The sequence below is a fragment of the Gambusia affinis genome, linkage group LG08, assembly GCF_019740435.1.
Source record: "Gambusia affinis linkage group LG08, SWU_Gaff_1.0, whole genome shotgun sequence".
NCBI classification, from domain to species: Eukaryota; Metazoa; Chordata; class Actinopteri; order Cyprinodontiformes; family Poeciliidae; genus Gambusia; species Gambusia affinis.
This window is the reverse complement of record NC_057875.1, coordinates 28,763,068-28,785,907: the sequence shown is the minus strand read 5'-3', so window position 1 is coordinate 28,785,907 and position 22,840 is coordinate 28,763,068. Positions and strand designations below refer to the sequence as shown.

The 22,840-nt window shown below is 37.2% G+C and overlaps 1 protein-coding gene across 8 annotated transcripts in view; it reads left to right on the top strand.

The window, feature by feature from the left end:
* The window catches only part of cadps2 (Ca++-dependent secretion activator 2), a 144,132-nt gene that overhangs the window by 10,953 nt on the left and 110,339 nt on the right, over nucleotides 1-22,840 (top strand). For all 8 annotated transcript variants that reach the window (XR_006371388.1, XM_044125649.1, XM_044125648.1 and 5 more), the window contains 6 exons: nucleotides 1,831-2,163; nucleotides 4,367-4,447; nucleotides 4,636-4,869; nucleotides 6,357-6,478; nucleotides 7,252-7,363; nucleotides 9,547-9,686. Coding sequence is in view for 7 of the 8 variants with exons in the window: in XM_044125649.1 (XP_043981584.1) it covers nucleotides 1,831-2,163; nucleotides 4,367-4,447; nucleotides 4,636-4,869; nucleotides 6,357-6,478; nucleotides 7,252-7,363; nucleotides 9,547-9,686 (1,022 nt within the window). In the remaining variant the exon portion in view is untranslated. The remainder of the gene's footprint in view (nucleotides 1-1,830; nucleotides 2,164-4,366; nucleotides 4,448-4,635; nucleotides 4,870-6,356; nucleotides 6,479-7,251; nucleotides 7,364-9,546; nucleotides 9,687-22,840) is intronic.

Sequence of the window (22,840 nt, the reverse complement as noted above, 5' to 3'; positions counted from 1 at the left end):
GCTGGTTCCACTCAGTCTCTTGATGAGCAGAGTTTAAAGCTGGGTGTGGAACTGCACTCAGGGTCTCTTGACCTATTAGGCAGCATGTGTGTAGGGTGTCTTCTCCACACTTTTGTTGAAGCATGTGTTGTTGAGAACTGGTTGATGCTTCCTCCTTTGAGTTCCAGCTAAGTGGGGCCTTGTATTTGAAGAAAGGAGGTCCAGTGTCAGGTTTTTTGGTACTGGAAGACCTTTTATTAGAAACCCTTGATGTTTATTTATCCTCACATTTTTCTTTTAAGTTCTTCCCCTTTCAAATCAAGATACTTCTGCTTATTTTTTAAATAAACTATTAATTACACACTCCTGGGTTTTTTGTTTCTTAATCCTTTGGACATTTATTATACACTCCCACCTGTACCCCTGGTTTGGGGATGTAACAAGGTCAGATGCTGTATTACTTCTGTAATGCTGTATGATTGTTCTCCAGTAAAAGTCTGATGTCTCTGTTTCATTACCTGCTTTAAAATGTACTATTTAAATATGAAAAACTAAAGTGGTTTCAAAATCAGATCTCCCAGATGGATCACATGTGAAGAAGCTGTATTAAGACAAATTGAAGCAAGTGTTTTTCTTGGTTATGTTTTCCATCATTCTTTTCATCGGGTCTCATTGTTTTAGTTGGATTTATTCTTCAACAGACAGATGACAGCCTGCAGACCCCCGTTTCTTTGTCTATAATCTCTGGCTTCTCCTCCTGCATAAATGATTTAGTGATGTTTAAGGCCTCAATTAATTTGAGCAGCAGGGTGGGAGGATGTCTCCTGCTGATCACTTTATAAGTAATAATGGCTGGCATTTGTGGTGCTCTACAGAATGGAAAAGAACATATAGAAATCAGAAAGCAGGATGATGGAGGACAGCAGTCTGAGGACTAATATGAAGATTATCGGAAATAATAGACCAAGAGCTTCAGCCTTTGTCCAAACAGTTATGCTTTAAAACTGTTTTCATTCAATTGTTCATTGTTTTAGCTACCATGAACATTGTAAATGTCAGAATGAGATCATCAAGAGGTAGAAAAACCCTGATTGCAGGCCACAAACAGAAATGCATTGGTGTATTGGTGAAGTCAGTGCTCCGCACAGGATGGAAACCCACAATGGGCAGGAGTCTATTGGAACCTGGGAGATGGAGTTGAGGTTGGAGCTCGTTAGAGGGTTGGGACTGTTTCATTCTGGGCAGCTCAGGTTTGCTAGCTTGTTTGAAGTGCATTTTATTTTTTTGGCACTGTCTCTGGCTGGGGTTGGGACAGTTGGAAAGGCCATCTTAGTTTTTAATGATCAAGCCATGCATCTCTAAATTTTACTTTGCTGGACTTGGAGCAAAAATAGCTCTTGGGATTATGAAGTTTTCAGACCTCTGTACCATGTGTTTTAATTTCTGTTGGAATTGTATGGATTGTTAGACCCATGGTATAAACTTTGTGCTATGAAAAGTATTTTTAGATAATAATTTTCTTCTGGTAAAGAGAACCTTAAATATTTTATTCCATAGTCTTTTTTCCCCACAGTATCTGAAAGGCACCGTGGGAGTAAGTTGGCTCATTGATTGCTTAAAGACCCCTGGAAATGTTTGTTATGAATTGACTTGACCTATTTTTGCTGATGTTTTTTAAGTCTTACCAAAATAACCTCAGTGTGGCTGGGACTTATTTGGCTGCAAACAAGCCAGACTGCACTTAAACTTAAGCAATTTCCCTTTTTTTCTTTGAAAGTGTTGACATGTTGAAGATATTTCAGTGGACCATATGAACAAATAACTAAGTATGTTTTTTCTCTCTCTAAACAGGGTTTTCTGAAGAGTGAGAGAGTTTCCCGAATGGTTCAAAGTGGTGGGTGCTCAGCCAATGACTTTCGTGAGGTTTTTAAGAAAAACATTGAGCGACGGGTGCGCAGTCTTCCGGAGATTGATGGCTTGAGTAAAGAGACTGTGCTGAGTTCCTGGATTACCAAGTATGATACCATCTACTGTGGGGAGGAAGACATGCGGCGCCAACCACAGCGGGCACACCTGAGTGCTGTTTCAGAGCTCATCCTCAGTAAAGAGCAGCTGTACGAAATGTTCCAGCAGATACTGGGCATCCGCAAGTTTGAGCACCAGTTGCTATACAATGCCTGTCAGGTAAGTGGATTTTTGTCAGCAGATGACCTCACCTTAGGGATACATTAACATGTTTATTTGTTGATATTTTTTGATGTCAGTAATTGTCCCAGAAGTAAAACTGGGCTAATATTAACAACCAATTTTTCTTGCCGTTTGGTTTTCTGGAACGGGGCATGCAGGAGGTTGGTCACGTCAATGGAATTAGTACATATTTGTCAATATTAAGGAATTACTCATTCAAACTCCTATATCTTGCTGAAAAGTTACTTGCAAATTAGTTTTATGTAATTCCAAGGGCACTAAAATATTTGCCCTAGAAACTAACTCTCTATGTCATGACAGTAAAGTATGAGATGATAATCTGTGAGGAAATTGAACTAGAAACAACCAATCAGAACCTGAGGCAGATCTTAGTGCTGTTGGTCACAATCATTGTGTAGAGCCACTCACTCTCTCCCATTCCCCCTGCTGCTCTCTGCTATCGCTACAGGTTTTCCCTTTCATCAGATCCTGTTGTGAATGCTGAGGCATTTCAAGTACACACTGATGATGTGTGTACTTGAAATGTACATGTTGTATTGGCAGACACTTATACAAAGACATTTTTCCCATGTTATAAGTGAAACAATCTGCCAATGGAATAAGTACATCTTTATCAATATTAAGGAATTATTCATTCAAGCTATTATCTTGCTGAAATAGTGAAAAGTTACTTGTAAATTAGTTTTGTGTAATTCCAAGGGCACTAAGATATTTGCCTTAGAAACTAAACCAAACATGGTAAGATTTTGTGTTTTTTGCAGTGGAGACAGAGACCGATAAGTCAACCAGTTATCTGTTCAAGTCCTGCCCTGTCTGATTCAGCTGCTCATATTTATGTATACCCGCATCACAGCTGATTTTCCACCTACTCCTGTACTCTTAAATTGACACTTAATAAATTATCGAAACCCTTCTAAAACTCCTATATCTGGTGCCCCTGTTGAATTATAATTTTTCTAGCTTAACAGACCTTAAACATCACCATTGTCTCAACTTCTCCACATGATTCTCATCCTCACAGCACTCAGCACCTGTCTCAGTTCTTTCATGTTATCCGAGAAGAGTCATCCAACTCATTGCAGGCATGCAAAGCTCCACTTGTCCTCTGGACCCCATTTCATCCAAGCTTATAAGGGACTGTAAGCAATGTAAATTAAGCTTGTTACTGCAATCTGCATGACCACAATCCATTCCTCCTTAAGTTAGTACCTGCTGAAATATTGTTTATTGTTAAAAAAAAGCAGAGGGGTGAGAGGGATGGAGGGGTTGAAAGTATGTGACAATTCAAGTTTTTTTTCCTGCAAACAAAGTCTGAGAAGAGTGCAGTGAGGGCTTCCAGGTGTAAAGGCAATTAGGTATTGATCTGAATAGATAACTAAGAGTATTTCAAAACATCAGAAATGACAGCAGCTAACAGAAGTGAAATAGTTCAGGTCATGTGAGCTCTCACCGAGGACAGTGTTTGATTTACTGTATTATCTATTACTTGGATACTTGAACGGTTAGTATTACTTTTTTGCATTTCAATAACCAAATAACCTGTTAAGATGCTAGTTGTTTATACAAAAAAGGTCATGTCTGGAATCCTTCTAAAATTTTGCACCATCAGGCAGATGAGATGCAAATCAGAGGCTATATTGCCTTTTGTGGCTATGCTATTGTGCAGTTTGTGTTGGTCACACATTCAGATATTGAAAGTGCAGGACAGTTGTTTACAGTGCAGGCAGTTTCCTATAAGCTTAATAGCGTTAGACTCGCCCATTTCATAGGTGACAGACAAATGTTAATGATTATGTGTCACTGCAAAACATTAACAATACCTACACACCAACTATATAGTCTTAAAACGGCAAACATTAAAAGAAAGTTTATTGAAATATATATGTTTTGCACTACAGCTGTGTCATCCTAATTAATGTCTAGAATTTTTATTTTTATATTTTTATCCTTCATCCGTGACTTGTCATTTTAATCGCTGAAGCTGTTTGTGTGTAGAGCAGTAAAGATGGGCAGCGGTGAGTAAAACAAGAATTATATTTTAAGATGTTGCAGGAGGGCTTCCACATGTCCAAACAAGAAACTTACCTTTTTTAAATTTTATTCTAAAACAGGGATGTTTTTCATCTTTTAGACAGCACTCTTCTTTTTTTCTGTTTCACCTTTGTTTGCTTTTTTACAGCTTGACAATGTGGATGAACAAGCTGCTCAGATCCGCAGAGAGCTGGACGGGAGGCTACAGTTGGCCGAGAAGATTGCTAGGGTGAGATCTGGTTTCTTTAGGATTGTATTAAGCAATTTATAGCACAATATGTGTTTAAAATGGGCCAAACATTTGATACTGGCTGCTCATAAATACTTTACTAATAGTTTGAAAGGTTTAGTGTCTGCAGGTGTTTTTATATGTCAAATAAGAAAGTTAAAGGTAACTTTTCTCTGTACATACTATAGGAAAGGACAAACCCAAAGTTTGTCTCTACCGACATGGGGGCTTTGTACATTGAAGAGTTGCGTTCTTCTGTCAACTTGCTGATGGCTAACTTGGAGAGTCTTCCCGTGTCCAAAGGAGGTCCAGACTTCAAACAGAAGCTTAAGCGCTCCTCTATGAACAACTCCTTCTTGGATATAGGGGAAGAAGGAGACACACTGTCCAAATCTGATGTTGTGCTGAGCTTTAACCTGGAGGTTGGTTAAGTATGCAAGATGCTTGCAACCATAATCCATCCATCCATTTTCTGTTCACCCTTGTTCCTAATGGGGTCGGGAGGGTTGCTGGTGCCTATCTCCAGCTACGTTCCGGGCGAGAGGTGGGGTAAATCCTGGACAGGTCTGCAACCATAATATGTATTTTATTTATTATTGTTATTATTATTATTATTATTATTATTATAAAAACAAGTAGAAGGAAAAAGGCATGATTTTATATTTTAATAATGTAAAATACATTTTAGCTCTGCCAAGCCAAGGTGTATTTACTTGTACACGTATAAAATGCCAGATTCTGTTCTAACACTCGCAGATAAAAGTCAGCCTTTTGCAAAGGGAACAAAAATGTCACCTGTTAACAGCAACTAACAAGTTCCATGTATATATGTTTCCTACATGTCAGATCTAAAGTCCGAGTTCGACCAAAACCCAAGTTTGGGCCGAATCAAGTCAAAATGAAAAGGGTGAGGATCAGGTTAATCTCAGGCTTCTGTGGCGCATTTTTAATATCCTACAATACATACAGCACACAGAAAACAAAACCATAATACATCATTTAAAGATGTCTTAATCTACTTATTTAAGTCTAAATACAGGAGGAGAAATCTCACCTGGGGCTTCATGCATAAAAGAGTGCACAGGTTTCACAGTAAAACTTGGCGTATGGACAAATTTAGAAAAGTGCGGCGCACAAAAAAATCCGGATGTATAAAGCCGTGCACTCGCATATGGCTGTGCACCTTTCCTTTATATTTCCCAATTTGTGGAAAATAGAGCACAGCTGCTGGGCCGTGCAAGTGTTTATAATAATAATTATATATTTTATTTAAGAGTTGCTTTCAGGGCACATATGGTAACACAGAAATGAAAATAATACATTTTAAAGAAAAAAATCCAAATAAAAAAAAAAAATAAAAAGAGAGATGCCTGTTTGAACAGCAGAGCGTTCAGCCAGGATTTAAAGACAGGCAGTGTGTCAGAGAGTCCTTTTAGTGGGGAATGTGAATACTTATTGTTCCCCGAAAAAAAATAAAAACTCAGACATTATCATCAATCAAAAAAATCCTCCCTGACTGAGTTTAAAAATTGGAAGTTATGCTGCTAGCAATTAGCAACAAGTCATAGGCAGAAGTGAGAGTGCTGCCCAACATAAATAATAACCCGGCCGGAACACGGTGCGCTAAGTAATAAAACATGACTAATAAAACGCTAATTCTGTTTTGCAATTCACACACTGATCTGTTATTTTTTCTGTTTAATTTAAAGCGAGCTCCCACATAATTTTTTATTAAATTTTTTTTCTTTGACACAAAACCCCCCTAATGAAATCAAATTAAGTTTTCAGTTATAATGTGACAACCTGTGCAAAGGTTTAACGTTTATCTCGCTTTCTTCTAAGTAAATGTTGTCTGACAATTAATCCCAGGAATAACATTTTTGTATGGATCCTCCCATGTCTGTTTCAGGTTGTCATTGTTGAAGTTCAAGGGCTGAAGTCAGTCGCTCCAAATCGAATTGTTTACTGCACCATGGAGGTGGAGGGCGGAGAAAAACTTCAGACTGACCAAGCAGAAGCTTCAAAACCACAGTAAGTTCACCTCAAAGGTTAATACTCAATAGCTCTAATGGGCAGCAATAGCCTTTGTACAAGCAGTGAAGGACAGAATTCTCCTGACTGTCTTGTGTGTAAATATTTCCTCCAGCCTCACATCATATCTGCATGTGTGTGGTTAACAGATGCCCTACTGTTGTAAACTTTGAAAGTTTTTTTTATGGTAGTTTGTGTCTTCCAAAATTCAAATCAGCAAGCCAAGCTTTTTAAATGGTAAATGACTTTATCAAGTCCAAGGCACCTCATACTAACTTCAGTCAGTTATGGATTCACACACACACTCTCACACAGTGATGGTGGTGAGCTAACGTTGTTTCTATGTAAATATGACTCTATTAGTGCATCATTTCTACTGGATTTTCACAATATATCAGCTACTATAATGGACAGTTCATGTTATCATCTGGGAGGAGGTTACTGGTTTCTCAGTCACAAGCTGGTTGCAAACCTGAGGCCAGCAGATGTCAGTCAGTTATGGTAGATCTGAAATTTGGTTTGATGACCTCAATATGAGAAGCTACAGACTGATAGGAGGAACCAAAGAGCTCCGTAAAGGTAAAGGAAAATCTTCTGAAGTCTGGTAAGGTAGGATGCTGAGTGTACATTAATGAGAAATAATATGAACTTTTTTGATTTTAGCAAATGACTGCAGGGAAAAATTTAAATGGGTCTGAATACATTTTTGATGTTTTGATCACTATTTTTCATCATATTTATTGTTTCATAGTTTCCAATTTGGTGTTTTGTAGATGGGGTACTCAGGGAGACTTCTCTACAATTCATCCCTTGCCTTTGGTTAAAGTCAAGCTCTATACAGAAAGTACTGGTGTCTTGGCTCTGGAAGACAAGGAACTGGGCAGGGTAAGTTCAAAAATTAAATGGAAATAAATACTTGTGAATTAACCACTGATGGCTTAGTTGGATTAGTCCGAGGACCAGTGACCTGCACCTCGGACAGGCCTGGATCTTATTTTCAGCATCAAATAGCATTGGAGCCATTTTTCTAGGTGTATGTCTTCTGGTTTTGGATGACACAGACTCATCTTGTGGTTCTCTTTAATTCTAGCTTAATTATTTGCTGAGGCTTGAACTGTCCATAAGCTTAACCTGGATACTGGAGCAGGTAGTGCAAATGCCGGCAGACCAGTTACTGGTTAGGGACCTAATGGGGGAGCAGGAATAAAACTCCAGATTCATTAGCCAAAGGGCCTGCAAGTCCACCTGTTAAGAAATATAGAGTTACCTAGGTGAAGAACCACTGATAGTAGAAGAGGGCATGTATGGTAGTGAAGATATGGAGGAAACTGGCATTATCGGTGGGCCCCCCTACTGCTCCACTCAAATCTTTTCCCCCACCATTTTCTTCAATTCAGTTTTTCTTTCTGTCTCTTCTGCTTCATTCATCCACATTTTACAACATTCATCATACAGTTCTTTGCTTAATTTTCTTCTTTTCTTTTCTAATTCCCAGTCCTCATCTATCTGACTCTTATTTTCTTAAGTTGATTTGCACTCACACTTCCCCCCATCTGGAAAGCCATACTTTCGATCCACACATTCATCCCTGTACTTTTTTCTCATTTAATTACAAATAGGACTGTTTGGTGGCAATGGACCACACTCCCGAGAACTTTTGGAGGGTCCGGACCCCAATTATCCTTCAGTTAGTTGGCTCTTCAATGGTTTTCCTTAATTTGAAGTGTAGAAATAACTTAAGCCCACATTTTTCCTTCAATTGATCCAGGTATGAAGTGCTGGTCTCCTCTTTCCTTCAAATTTTGCAGTGGCTAACATTAGCTACTGCTACTGGTTCTCAGTAGTCTGGTCCAGGACCCCACAGACATTTTTAAACCCCATTTTTCTTAAAACATAAGAACAGTTCTCAGCCAATCTGTTCCTCAAGGGAGGTTTGCCAAGTCTGGTCGTCAGACTCCCCTTTTTTGTAAAAAATGTGGTGGACTAGAACGCATCTACTTCTCTAGGCTTGCCAACCCATCCGCGTCCCACTCCACGTACCCCCTAGCTCGCCGGCCGACTTAGGGATGCCAAAATGTTATGAAAATTCTTGAATACATGGGTAAAGAAAACTGTTAAGAAATTATAAAGATTGATCTTTGTCTTTAAAGTGCTTTATTCAAAGGCAGAAACATTTGATGGACCTGACTCTGAAAGTCGGAGAAGCAGAGACCCAAATTAAGTTGTACATACCTTTATACGCTTCACAGTTAACCACATTGTGTCTTTACACACACTGGCACACGCACCCACACACATGTGTAGGAAAGAAAACAACAAAGAGGAATAACTCAGTCCATCAGTAACAGAAAAAACAACTTGATGCATAGAAACACACATAATCTGACACCTGTTTGAACCCTTCTTGCTCTGTGGATTTCACCCACACTATCTGACCTTTCAAGTGCACTTGCGTCTCGCACTATGGGCTAAAATTCTGCTTGCATGCATAAACTTGCAAAGGAAATAATTCAGACACATCTATAAAAGTAAGAATGCAGACATATTTATCAATTCTACCAATTCCTGCAAACAGGTTTTGTATTTTAGAGCCTAATATACCTATAATTTCATGAGCAATTTTGAAGACAAGCCAAACTCTGTGTACAACTTAACCCAGACCCACATAGAAGACATTATTATGAAACTAAGGGAAGTTCAAAAAAATTGCTGAGGCAAAACCATTTTAGGAATTTATGTGAGAACTGTATGAAAAATGTGAAGTTTAAATATTGAAAAAACAAAAGCAACAATATTATTGAAACATGATATAGAAGCTGGGTGCAGGATTTTGATGAAGTCCTATATTTCTGAAGCATTTGTTTTGAAAACATGAGTATCTGTAAACACTGGTGGTGCCAAGGCAAGAGACAGAACTGAGCAAATAAAGTGGGCTTATAGGGCTCAGTAGGCTGATTTAATTACCACCAGAAGTGATTATAGAGCTGCTTTCATGTCTCAGTATTTACTTGTTAAGATACAGTAAAGCCTTTCCAGCATATGGCTTGTATTACTTCACCCACTTTCAGGTGGTCCTGATCCCCACCACCAGTGGTCCAAAGCAGGCGGAGTTCCACCGGATGGTGGTCCCTAAGAACAGCCAGGACACAGATCTGAGGATCAAACTGGCCGTCCGCATGGACAAGCCCCCCAACATGAAGCATAGTGGGTGAGTTTGTTTCTTTGTCTGTGCTGCACTGGTAATGGAAAGGTATTTACTGCATAGGTTTCTCATGTTCAAGTAGGAAATTGACTGTTCACACATCAGATTTTGTGAAAACACAGAGCCATTGAATATTATCAACATTAGCTAATATTATCCAACAAAAATCTTAAAATCGTCTGACATGTTGACAGATGCACTTCTCCTCCAGCCTTATAAGAAAATTGCCATTTAAAAATTCTTAGAAACCACTGTTAAAGGGATAAGTCTGATGCAGGACCTGAGCATGGCAAGTTGGAACCCGTATAACATTGAACTTGACTTCAAGCGTAATAAATATTACAAGAGGCTTCTGTCCCAGGTATCAGGCAAAACTTGAAAACAACTCTTAAAATCACTAAATAAATATTAAAATACTTCATATGGAAAATTGTTGAAGGTATCTTAAAAATTTATTAAAAGATCAAATAGCAACAATGACTGAGTATAATAAGAAATAAACAGTAGTGATGGGCAGATGAGACCTCACTGGGTGTATGGCACATTTCCCAAACTGTGTCGACACTGTATTGAAACTGTCTTGCCCTGTCATTTGCAGTGACTTCTGCTGGATTTAGAAAATCAATGCAGGCAAATTCAATAAAGACGGGAGTGTTAATCTGTTCATCCCCCTCAAGTTGGGCATGTTGATACCTCAGAAATGTGGAAGTTCTCCAGTTACAGTAAGACAAATCTTGGGAGCAAATTCTACATTTTTCACCTATAATATAAATAAAAGTTAATCCATGTAAACTAACTCAAATATCCTATTGAAAGGAATATGAATAATTCGAAAGAAAAATGATCAAAAATGGAATGAGAACGGAATAATGGACCTTACCAAGCTCCACCCACAACCGACCCACGTGACCGGAAGTCTCACAAACAAAGCCTTGTGGCGCTCTGTTTCTATGTAAACATGACTCTATTAGTGCATAATTTCTATCGGATTTTCACAATATTATCAGCTACTACAATTGACAGAGGAACTAACAAGTTCATGTTATCATCTGGGAGGAGGTTACTGGTTTCTCATTCACAAGCTGGTTGCAAACCTGAGGCCAGCAGGTGTCAGTCAGTTATGGTAGATCTGAAATTTGGTTTGATGACCTCAATATGAGAAGCTACAGACTGATAGGAGGAACCAAAGAGCTCTGTAAAGGTAAAGGAAAATCTTCTGAAGTTGGGATATAATTAATTTAATTTCACATAATTATCGTGATAGAAGCCACTTGTTTGTTAAAATGTTATGAAATATATTTGTTGTATTTGATGTTTGTTTTGAATGACGTATACTCACAAACGAACAAGGTAATTAGTCCAACGTTTAGAAACTACAGCGGCTGTAATGCGCCACAGCAAAGGTAAACAAAGGTAAAATAACCCGAACAGGTGATCAACTCAAAACCACTCGTACCTTTTTACTCTCTCTCTCTCTCTCTTTGTAGTTTAAGCACATCTGTTACCGTGGCAACCGCCTGCACCCTGCAAGACGAGCAAAGATTACGTTAAAAACATAACATTCAGTCCGTTACGATATTACATTTCCAGGCTTGATATTTATTTCTCGATTATTAATCGGTGCTTCCCTGAACACAGCGATGGTTTTATTGACTAGCTGTACTTGGTGCTAGAGTGGCTAACACAAGTAAGAGTTTAGTCCAATGCCTTTTCTGCTAAAATAAAATTTTTAGTGCATGTCAGACAATACGGGAATTGTATCAGTCATGTGGTTTTCCTTAAAGTGATATGCGCACTGACACGGGGTTTCATCTTATTTGCTCTGCACATGTGCCGAGGTTTCTGTGTTGTCTGGCCCATCACTAATAAACAGCTGAGCGGTAGCAATAACCTCTCAAAACAATAAGAATTCAGCTTATCACCAAAAATATAGCAAAATCATTTAATTTAAGCAGTATGAAATCTGTAATGGAGTCCCATACTCTCAAAAAAAAGAGTAAAGTTTCTGAAAATATTTCCCAATGTTTTTTGGATTTTGATTTACGTCAAAATCCAAAAAAGCAAAATCCTTTCTAAAAGATAAAATCACAAAAAGCAGGTCAAACAGGAAAGGTCCAACTCTCATTTGTTCTTCCTCTGGGTGGCATCCTCTCATGCACAACAGCTTTTACCTGGATTGCAAGGGCTCCAAACAGTTTCTGATCCCCGTTAACATTGAGCAGCGGGGTGAACTCTAACAGCCTTTCACAACTTTTTCTTTAAGTTTTATTTAACATCCTTAAAAGGAATCCTCCTGCTGCACAGTCCTGATTGTGTGCGTCTTTCTGGCTGTGTGCAGACGCACACCCCCATGTCTACTGTTCGCTGTAGTGAAAATGTCCATGATTCTGCACAAAATGTGTCCTACACCATGGAGAACATAACTCACTAAACTGGAATTTTTCTAAAAACCAGTTTGATATAATTGGCATCAGACATTTATTTAAAAGAAACATAAACATAGTTGATTATGTTACACCTGTTCATAAAACCATTTCTAACACCATGCAAACAGTTGTTTTCCTTTGTTACAGCATGAACTATGTCCAGGACACATCTGACTTCTAATTATAACTGGCTGAAATTACTTTTTAAAAGTAGTTACTTAATGTTAAAAAATATTCTTAGTGTGAATTATTGTTGCATATTTGATTCAAAATTATGTTTAATTTTTTTCTTTCCATGAATGAGAAAAAAATTGTTTTACTCCTCAATGAAAGTATTTTTTTACTTGAATCAAAAATGTCACAAGGCTTCTATAAATGAACATCTCTGAGTTTTTCCAGATGACATTTGAGGTTAAAGCCATGCTTAGCTACATTTTTCTGAGATGTGACCTGGAATTTGGTAAAAATCTTGTTTCAGCTGTTTATGCATTTCTGTCTGCAAAGTAATGGAATGAAATGTCAGAATGGAGACATAGTATGTAGTGTGTAACCCTCAGTTGTAACCACATGGTGGCAGCAAATCTGACCTTTTGAAGCTATTTCTGTTGCAGTTTTGACTTTCACACATGTGCATCTCCCCCCACCCACACACATGCTCACACACGCACACTCACACACTTGTTATAGATTAATGCTTGATACACTCACAAACAAGACTTCATTAATATTTTTTATTAAATCACTAATGATTCACTGCCAATTCTGATGAACTTGTGTACTTCACCTGAATGAAAAGTTTGGCGCTCCCTTATGTGCAAAGAGGTGGAAGAATTTATCCTAGGTACTTTTATAACCCAGCTCGTTGGATAAATACTTTTTAGAGATTTCAGATATAAAAATTGATCTAAAGGCAATATGCCTCCACAAAAGAAAACATTATTTAGAGAATTCACAAAATATGCAACTGCAGAAGCATAAATTAAATATAAAAAATATCAGAATATATTTAAAGGAAATTTTTAGAAATTTTAAAAGCATCAAACAGAAATGCCATTGCAAATTTTTAGATGACAAAGGTGTCATTACGATTATGATCTAATTGATAATTGATACTACTTTAAAAAATCCATTATGGATTTAGATCAGTGATTCACAGCATTACTCTTAATCTAGACATAGATTAAAATATTGTGTTGGCCTGAGAGGCCCGGTACTTCAATGGTTTAAGTCTTATTTAGAAAACAGAACTTTTTCAGTTCATTTAGACCAATGTTGTTCTGGGACTAAACCTTTAAAGTACGGTGTCCCCCAAGGCTCAATTTTAGGTCCCATTTTGTTTATTTTGTATCTATTACCTCTTGGTCAGATTTTCCATAGGTTTAATGTTTCATTTCATTGCTTTGCAGATGATGTCCAGATTTATATGCCCCTCAAACTACAAAATGGCAAAAGTGAATCTCTTCAACTATTGAACAATTGTTTAACAGAAGTCAAATCTTGGATGGAACAAAACTTTCTTCACCTCAATCAAAGTAAAACACAAGTTATACTATTTGGTCAGAGTCTTCACACAACAGATCCAGATCTGATTCTTGGTTCTTTAGCTCGGTTTTGTCAGACCTCTGCTAGGAATCTTGGTTTTACTTTTGATAGTTGTTTAAAGCTAGGTAAACAAGTTAGCTCTGTCGTTAGATCAAGTTTTTATCACCTGCGTATTTTAGCTAAAGTTAAATCTTATTTTTGTTCAAAGGACTTTGAAGGACTTATCCATGCCTTTATCACATCTCGTTTGGACTATTGCAATTCATTATATAGAGGACTGGATAAATCACAGATGCAGCGACTTCAAATGATCCAGAACGCAGCGGCTCGGCTTCTTACAGGAACCAGGAAGCGTGACCATATAAGGCCCATACTGGCCTCTTTACATTGGCTGCCTGTTTTTTATCGAATAGATTTTAAGATTCTCTTACTAACTTATAAAGCTTTAAATGGATTAGCTCCCCCTTATCTTCTGGAACTTTTAAAATTTCAGTCCGTGTCCAGAACCCTACGTTCCAATAATCAGTTCCTGACAGTTCCTCGGACCCGACTTAAGAGGAAAGGAGATCGGGCTTTTTCTGCTGTTGCTCCTTCTCTATGGAACAATCTACCTCTCCAAATTAGATCTGCCCACAGCCTGGATCATTTTAAATCGCTTCTTAAAACTCATTTTTATTCCTTGGCATTTAATTGAACTAGTGTTTGATACTTTGTTTTTATTTATTTGTGTTGTTGTCACTCTTGTACAGCACTTTGGTGCAGTTCTATGCCTGTTTTAAAGTGCTATATAAATAAATTTGACATTGACATTGACATACTCTGGCACTGCTTTAGCAGCACTGCTTTAGCTTTAGCGCCAGCACTGCTGTATTAGCACTGCTTGAGCAGCACCACTTCAGCATTGCTTTAGCTTTAACTTCAGCAGTGCTTTAGGAATGCTGAAGCAGTACTATAGTTAATTGAAGAAATCAATTCCATAGACAAAAGTAGTCTGTAAGGATATTTGTTCTAGAAAAAAAATCTAAAAATTTACAAGAGGTTATTATTGAAATAGAGACATGGGCGTTGCAATGGGAATTTATGTTTTCAGTTGAAAAAACAAAAGTACTGATATTTAATCAGAAAAAAAGTAAACATGGAAATAAAATTAAAATTATATAACCAAGAATTAGAGCAAGTAAAGTGTATAAAATTTTTAGGCCTATGGTTTGATGAAAAATTAAAATGGAATATACATATTCAAAAAGGTGTTGATAAATGTAAGATGCTTGGCTGGTAGTGACTGGATCAGATAGGCAATTACTAAAACAGATTTACACATGAATGATAAGATCTAATATAGACTTTGGTTGTATAGTTTACGGTTCAGCAGCTAAAACACATCTGGTTAAATAAGATTTTATCCAACATCAGACATTAAGATTATGTAGCGGAGCATTTAAAATTACATCAACAGCAGCAATAGAAATAGAAATGGGTGAAATGCCATTACATTTAAAAAGAACAAAATTAAAAAGAAATTATTGTTTAAATTCACAAAGCAATAACTTTGATCATCCAACTTAGGAAATCTTAAATCCATTTTAGGGGAAAAAGAAAAGAAAGAAATTAGGAGTTTTGGACAGACAATTGAAAATAAAATAAAATAATTTAAAATGGATAGTTTAGAAATTAGTCAAACAACACCAATATCAATTATACCACCATGGATTCTACCAGAAGCAATAGCAGATAATGGAAAAGAAACAAGATAAATCTTACATGGTAGATAGTTATTCAGTACAATTACATTTAAACAATTATTTAAATAATTATGACTAATAGAGTCATAATTATCAATATAGTCAAATCTATACAGGTGCAATAAAAATAGGAATAGCTTTTGTAGTACCAGAATTCAATATAAAAATCAGAAAACTAATTACAGACAGATAATCAGTATACACAGGAGAAATGCTGGCAATATTATTAGCTTTACAATGGGAAAAAGACATAAAACCATTAAAGACAATAATATGTTCAGATTCAAGCTCTGCATGAGGAAGTTTAAAATATAATCATTCAGATAGTAGGACTGACATTTTATTAGAAATATTTCATACATTATTCAGAATACAAAATATGGGTTTGATAGTTACATCTGTGTGGGTTCCAGCACATATTGGAGTAGAAGGAAACGAGATGGCAGATAAAATGGCCATCGGGGCAATTCAGAATAATATTAGTTTTACAGTTAAAACAAGTAAATCTGAGGGAAAGAGTACTGTTAACAAGAACTGATGAAAGTATGGCAAAAAATGTGGGATGAAGAAAAAACAGGAAGATGGTTTTGAAAAATTCAAAAGATTAGGAGAAAGAAGAAATGGAAGACAAAACAGAAAGGAGGAAAGGGTGATAAAGTTGAGATTAGACATACACTACTTAATTATACACTTTTTAAAATTCAAAGGCATAATACTGGCAAATGTGATCACTGTGGAAAATATGAAACAATAGAGCATGTTGTATTAGACTGTCATAATTATGAAAAAGAGAGAAGATATATGAGGAGAGCGTTTGAATGTATTAAGGAAAAGGCTAATTTACTAGATATTTTGAGGAAGAATTTGGGGAGTAAAAATATACACATAGTGATTAGATTTTTAAAGAAAACTAAATTATTTCAATAGAATTTTATTATAGTAGGTGTGTTTGTGAATGTGTGTATGATATAGATGGGTAGAATACAAAGTTATGTTTAAGTATGTGTATTTGCATGTGTGTGTGCAGGATACATTTATTTATTATTATGACTTTTTTGGTACAATAGACATAGATATAGATCTATCCATCTATCCATCTATCCATCCATCCATACATACATACATACACACATACTAACAATATGTTTATAGAAGATAGGTTTACCGCTGGCGTTGCTGTAGCATCTGGATGTCTTAAGTTACCTCAGCGCGGATCACGCGCGCCTCCTTTCACTCAAACTGGACACAGGCTGACCTGTATGGATATTTACATCAACCCCCTGTGAGGAATTATGATTCGTTCCAGAGTTTGTGATAAAGGCAGGAGCGTAAACCCCACAGCGAACAGCAGGAATAACTTGTAGTCACGCTTTGCGTTGAGTGAGTGGTGAGAATGATTTATATTTGGGGACAAAGAATTTTGTGCGGCTTTCCCACCGCTGCCCAGCGTGTAGCTGTCTGCGCTGATAAAGTTTGCCTGTGTTCCCGATTGGTCGGAGCGTTAGTGGTTAACGAACCAGCGCTAACCTCATCATGCAGGTTCAGCCGGTGAGGAGCTTTTGTGCTCGCCTTGAAACTGGACCAACCAACATAGTTTCTCTGTCCTCTTGTTAAAAACTCAACAGACACGAAATGGAAGAGCTACTAAAGCCACATTAGCAGCATTAAATTTTAACTCCCGTTTGTTGCGCCCAGTGCAGCGGATTTTACTCATGCAGGGCCAGTCCAAGACTGCTCAAGTCAAATTCTTGAGAAGAATTTGACTTAGGGGCCCCTTTTGCTGCTAAAAACATCAGCACCTCTAACAGCTTTTGTGTTAGATTTAGTGACATCTGGGAGAAGGGGCGTAGTTTAATTAGCCAACATAAAAAGCAATAAGTTATGAATGCAGTTTACTAATTTGTATTTGTGAACAAGCAGAGCTCAAACTCAAAGATTAAACTCACAGCATCAGATTGTACAATGGTAACAAAACAATTTAACTATGAATATTGTTCTTTGATCTTTTACATAGTAAATTTGCCAGCTCCTTAAAATCTTACATGTAAATGTTAAACAATTTAAAATCTTTTAATTTATTTATGCTGAAACCATAAAATCAAATTCAGCAGCTTTGATGGTCTGAATAAACAAATGTTCCATTTATGTATCTGTGGTTTGCATTAAAATATTAGCATTTATGAGCCCCTGAAGCCCTGGGGGCCTTATGGAGCCCCCAAGGTTAAAACAGAAGTGCAAATAATTGATATTCATTTTAATAGTTTTTTTTTTTTTTTTTAGTTGTTGTGTTCAAGACTAGTTGTGGGTTTAAATATCATTTCACTGGCAATGTTTTCCAGTAACATATAATTACACAGTAATATTTTTACATTTCCTGTCTACTTAACTTTTAATACAAAAAGACGATAGACCACCTCGACGATCACGGTCCATCGTGATCGGTTATAAATATATATGTATATATATATATATATATATATATATATATATATCAGCTATTGGCTGCAGAGAGAATAAAACCTGTGAAAATACCCCCAAGGACTGACTTTGGGTACCACTGACATATTGCTTTTCAGAGCAGTAGAGATCTGCCTGATAGTGTAGCCTTGCAAATTATTTTGTTTTACTGAGCTAAGAACTGTTTCAATTAAGTATATTCTGTTAAAGTAGTTTCTAGTTTTAAAAACAAACTATGATTTGATTATTTAAGTAATTACATTTTATAATGTACTTGGAAATTTCATTTACTACATTTAAAAAGTTGAGTAATTTATGCAAAATTCTGTTTTGCTTAATCTACTTGACAAAATTAAGTTCACTTTACTTGAATATCCTGTTTTATGTAATGAAATATGCAAGTACTTTAAATTAAGAACATTCTTGCTTTATAAACATGGAACAATTAAGGTGACTATTTGCATAGTTTAAGTAGATAGGAGACAATATTTTCATCAGTGGGTAGCTAATGTTCAAGTTTTAAGTGACATCCAATCCTTGTAAGATAAACAGATACCCTCAAGTTTGGATGCTACATTGAAAAGAACTACAAAGAAAGTCCCTGTAAAATATAAATAATATGTAAAAATGTAATAGAATTCCAGAAAATATCCTGGCTGGACATTGCTAAAGATGTTTCATGTAGTTACTTACCTGTGCTTCATTTTATTAAAATCCTTTTATTTTATTGTATGTTTTATTGCTGTATATATATACACATTGTGATGTTTTCTGATTGCTATCAGAAGTGATGTTGGTTGTTTTGTTTTTCCTCAGTCCTGCACGAGAGTTCATGTTGAAGGAGTTCTGCTCCTGTCTGCTCCAGAATATTTTGGCTCAGTGTTTCCCAACCCTGGCCATCAAGGCACCTCTGCTCTCTTCTTCTTCTTCTTTTTTTATTTTAGGTATTTCCCTGCTTTCCCTGATTTCAACTGATTTTGAAATCAGTTGAAATCAGGGAAAGTCACCTGAATCAATTGTTAAAGCAGGGAAACATTGAAAACGTGCAGGGCAGTGTGCCTTGAGGGCCAGGTTTGGGAAATACTGCTTTTGCTGACTCTACAGTGTGGAATATGAATCCTGAACTGATTGAATAAGTGGCACTTACTGAAATCAGCTGTTGGCTGCAGAGAGAATAAACCCAGTAATAATACCGAAACAATCACAGTTAGTTTTAAGGATGCTCCACCAGGGGGCACTATCAGTCTCCCAGTGAGACTTTAGGTTACTTGCTCCTTATTGGAGATTAAAAGAATGTGCCTCATGTTTTAAAGTAAAGACATTCTTTGTATAGAACATATACTTTAAATAAATTAGAAAATGTTAGAATACATTATTTTTCCTTGATAAACTAGTCAGACTTATTTTTGTGCTTGCCACATTTTGGTACTGAAAAGCATAAAAATAAAAAAATAAAAAAAACCCCACAGATTAATGCTACAAACATAGGCTTTCTCCACTGGATTTGTTAAGCATCAGTGATATTTTTTTAAATGTATTTATTTCTAGCCAATTTAGATTTTCTGTCTGCAAAACACTTGATTTTATTAAAACATATGTATGTATGATTGTATGTGTGTGGGCATGGGTGTGTGTGTGTGTATATATATATATATATATATATATATATGTGTGTGTGTGTGTACATGTATATATTTTATAAATAGAACGCTGATTTTAAAGTAAATCCATGTTTTTTTCCATTTTCATTCTTTAAAATCTGAGTTTCTTCAGCTAAAAATGAATGATTTCTGTTCAGAAAGCTGCACTGAGCTCTTTGGCATCAGCTTTCTGTTGCTTCACCACGCAGCAGCAGAACTGATGTGTTAAACCACAAGAGGAAGAGGACAAAGCAGCAAAATAATTTTCAGAAGTGGCTGCTGAGTGCTGCCACATGTTAACCCACAGTTTCATGGAATGGCCAAGACTATTTGCCCAGATGCACCACAGCCTTGACTGAAGGCCTTTTCTTTGAAAGCGGACACTAGGGCTGAAGAAAGAGATCTTCCCATCGATCCATTTCATTTTGTCTATTTTTTCTTTCCTGGGCTTCATAGTTAATTTAAATTCAGATTGTGTTGAACTAAATGAAAATGTTGATATAATCTGAACAAAAGCAGTTTCAGTCAAGTCAGTGGGGCAGTTTCCACTGATGCATACCAAGCCTTCCTTTTTTAATGTGCCATTTACCAGTTTCCTTCATCATTCTGATCAGTGTATGATGAATCCATCTATCATATGCAGAGAACAATTATATTATCTAATGGGTGAACAAATTTGTTGTTTTAAACACAGTAGCCCGAAACCCAAAGATGTCTTCCAACACCAAGAGTTCAGTTCTTAGGTTGTTCTTCCTGAGATTTCTCTGGAAGAACAACCTTCAGTCCTGTTGTATCAGGACTGAAGTGGAGTTAGAGTTCCAAGTCACTGATGTAGGTGCCCAGGAACTTGAAATTGGTCACCATTTCCACCTTCTCCCCATTTAGAATGATCACCTGAATGTCTACACCTCCTAAATAACATCAGTTCCTTCAACTTGGAGGTGTTCAAACAGAGGTGGTTAGTGGAGCATCAGGCAGGCAGTTGTTCTACCTCCACTCTGTATGCAATCTCATCTCCAGAAATGAGCCCCACCGCCGTGGTATATCATCAGCAAACTTTATGATGGTATCGTTTGGGTGGCTGGGGCTACAGGGATGGGCAATCCTGGTCCTCGAGTGCCGGTGTCCTGCAACTCTTAGATGTCTCCCTGGTCCAACACACTTGCATCCAATAGCTGAATTACTTCTTAAGTGCAGTCAAGTTCTCCAGAGTCCTGCTAATGACCTCATTATTTAACTCAGGTGTGTTGAAGTAGAGATACGTCTAAATGTTGCAGGAGACCGGACGTCTACACCAGGAGTTTCTCACCCTGGTGTTGAGGGTGTAGAATAGGAGACTTAGCACACAGCCTTGTGGAGACCTGGTGTTGGTGTTCAGTGCCAAGGACAGGTGGAATCCTACTCTCACTCTCTTGGAGAGATCTGTCAAGAAATCCTTGATCCAGTAGCAGATGTTTTGGGGGAGACCCAGGTCCTCCAGTTTTCTCACCAGTTTGCTCAAAATGATGGTGTTAAAATCTGAGCTGAAGTCCAGGAAGAGTAGTCTCCTGGAATGCTCTCCTTGTAGGAGCAACACAGGAGCTCCACAGGGCACTGTACTCTCACCAGTCCTTTTCACTCCCTAAACTTCAGATTCCCAGCACAAGTCTGACTTCTGTCATCTGCAGAAATACTCAGATGATTTTGCAGTTGTCAGGTGTATCAAAGATGGGCTTAATGCTGAATACAGAAAGCTGATGGACTGCTTTGTATCATGGAGTTGTAACAATCATCTCATCTCTATTGGAAACAAAACAAATCAATCAATCAAGTTTATTTGTGTAGCACATCAGAAACAAAGCAGTTCATAGTGCTTTACTTCAAAAAAACACACACTGACACACAAAAAAATACAAAATTGTAGAAACATTAGTCCTCTAATCCTGGAAATGTTCTTTGGGTGAAGATTCAGTCTAGACTACACCTACAGTGGAGGAAATAAGTATTTGATCCCCCACTGACTTTAAAATTTTTTAAGACAAAAAATAAATAAAACGTTTCATAATTTTATTTTAACAATGACAGAGAATATCAAAAGAAACACTGAGAAAATTACATGAAATGAGAAAAAAAATTAATTAAAATTTTATTGAAAAAATTAAGGAATCGAGGTCAGAAGACTGAATAGGCCATTCCATAACCTTGATATGCTTCTTATGGAGTCACTTTTTTTCCTTGGCTGTATATTTTGGGTTGTTATACTGGAAGACCCATCCACCACCCATTTTCAGTGCCTGGTGTAGGCAACGAGGTTGTCACCCAGGGTTTTGCGATAGATGGCCCTGTTCATCTTCGGTGAGGGGAAGTTGGCCTGTGCCCTTTGAAGAAAAACACCTCAGAAACATAATACTTCCACCACCATGCTTGAAGGTGGGGATAGTGTTCTTAGGGCCATATTCTGTATTTTTTTCCCCTCCAAACACAAGTTGAGTTGCAGCCAGAGAGCTCAATCTTGGTCTCATCTGACCAGTGCATCTTCTCTCTCGGAGTCTCTCTTAGAGTCATTAATATGCTCATTAATGAACATATTAATGACTCAGAGGCAAACCTAAGGCGAGGCTGGACATGAGCCTTCTTGAGCAGAGGAGCCTTGCTTGCACTGCAGGATTTTAAACCATTACCTCTCAGTGTATTACCAATGTTTTTTTTTTTTGGAGGCTGTGGTCCCACCTGCCTTGAGATTATTAACCAGCTCCTCCCGTGTAGTTCTTGGCTGATTTTTAATCTTTCCCCCTGATCAATGTTACTCCATGAGCTCCAGGCTTAGGTCTATTGACAGTAATGTTGTACTTCTTCCACTTCCAAATAATTGCACCAGCAACTGTCACCTTCTCATCCAGCTTCTTACTTATGGCTATGTAGCCCATTCCAGCCTTGTGTAGGTCAACAATTCTGCCCCTGACATCTTTAGACAGCTCTTTAGTCTTGCCCATGGTGGAGATGTTGGAGTGTCCCTGAGTCTGTTGGCAGGTGGTCTTTTTTTGAAGGTGACGATTTGGGACTGGTGTCTCTAATGCATTTAACAACTTCACTGAGTTCACGGTGTGTCAGTGGTCTGTGGGAGCTAACACTAGTCATGGTTATTAGGGGATCAAATACTTATTTCCCTTAATGAAATGCAAATTATTTTTTGTTTAAATATAATTTAATTTTTTTGATTTTCTTTTTCATATTATATCTCTCACTGTTAAAATGAAGCTACCATAAAAATCCTAGACTGTTTGATTATTTGTCGGAGAACAAACTTTCAAAAGCAGTCATGGATTAAATACTTATTTCCTCCACTGTCAATAAACAAAGGAGATGACTGTAGA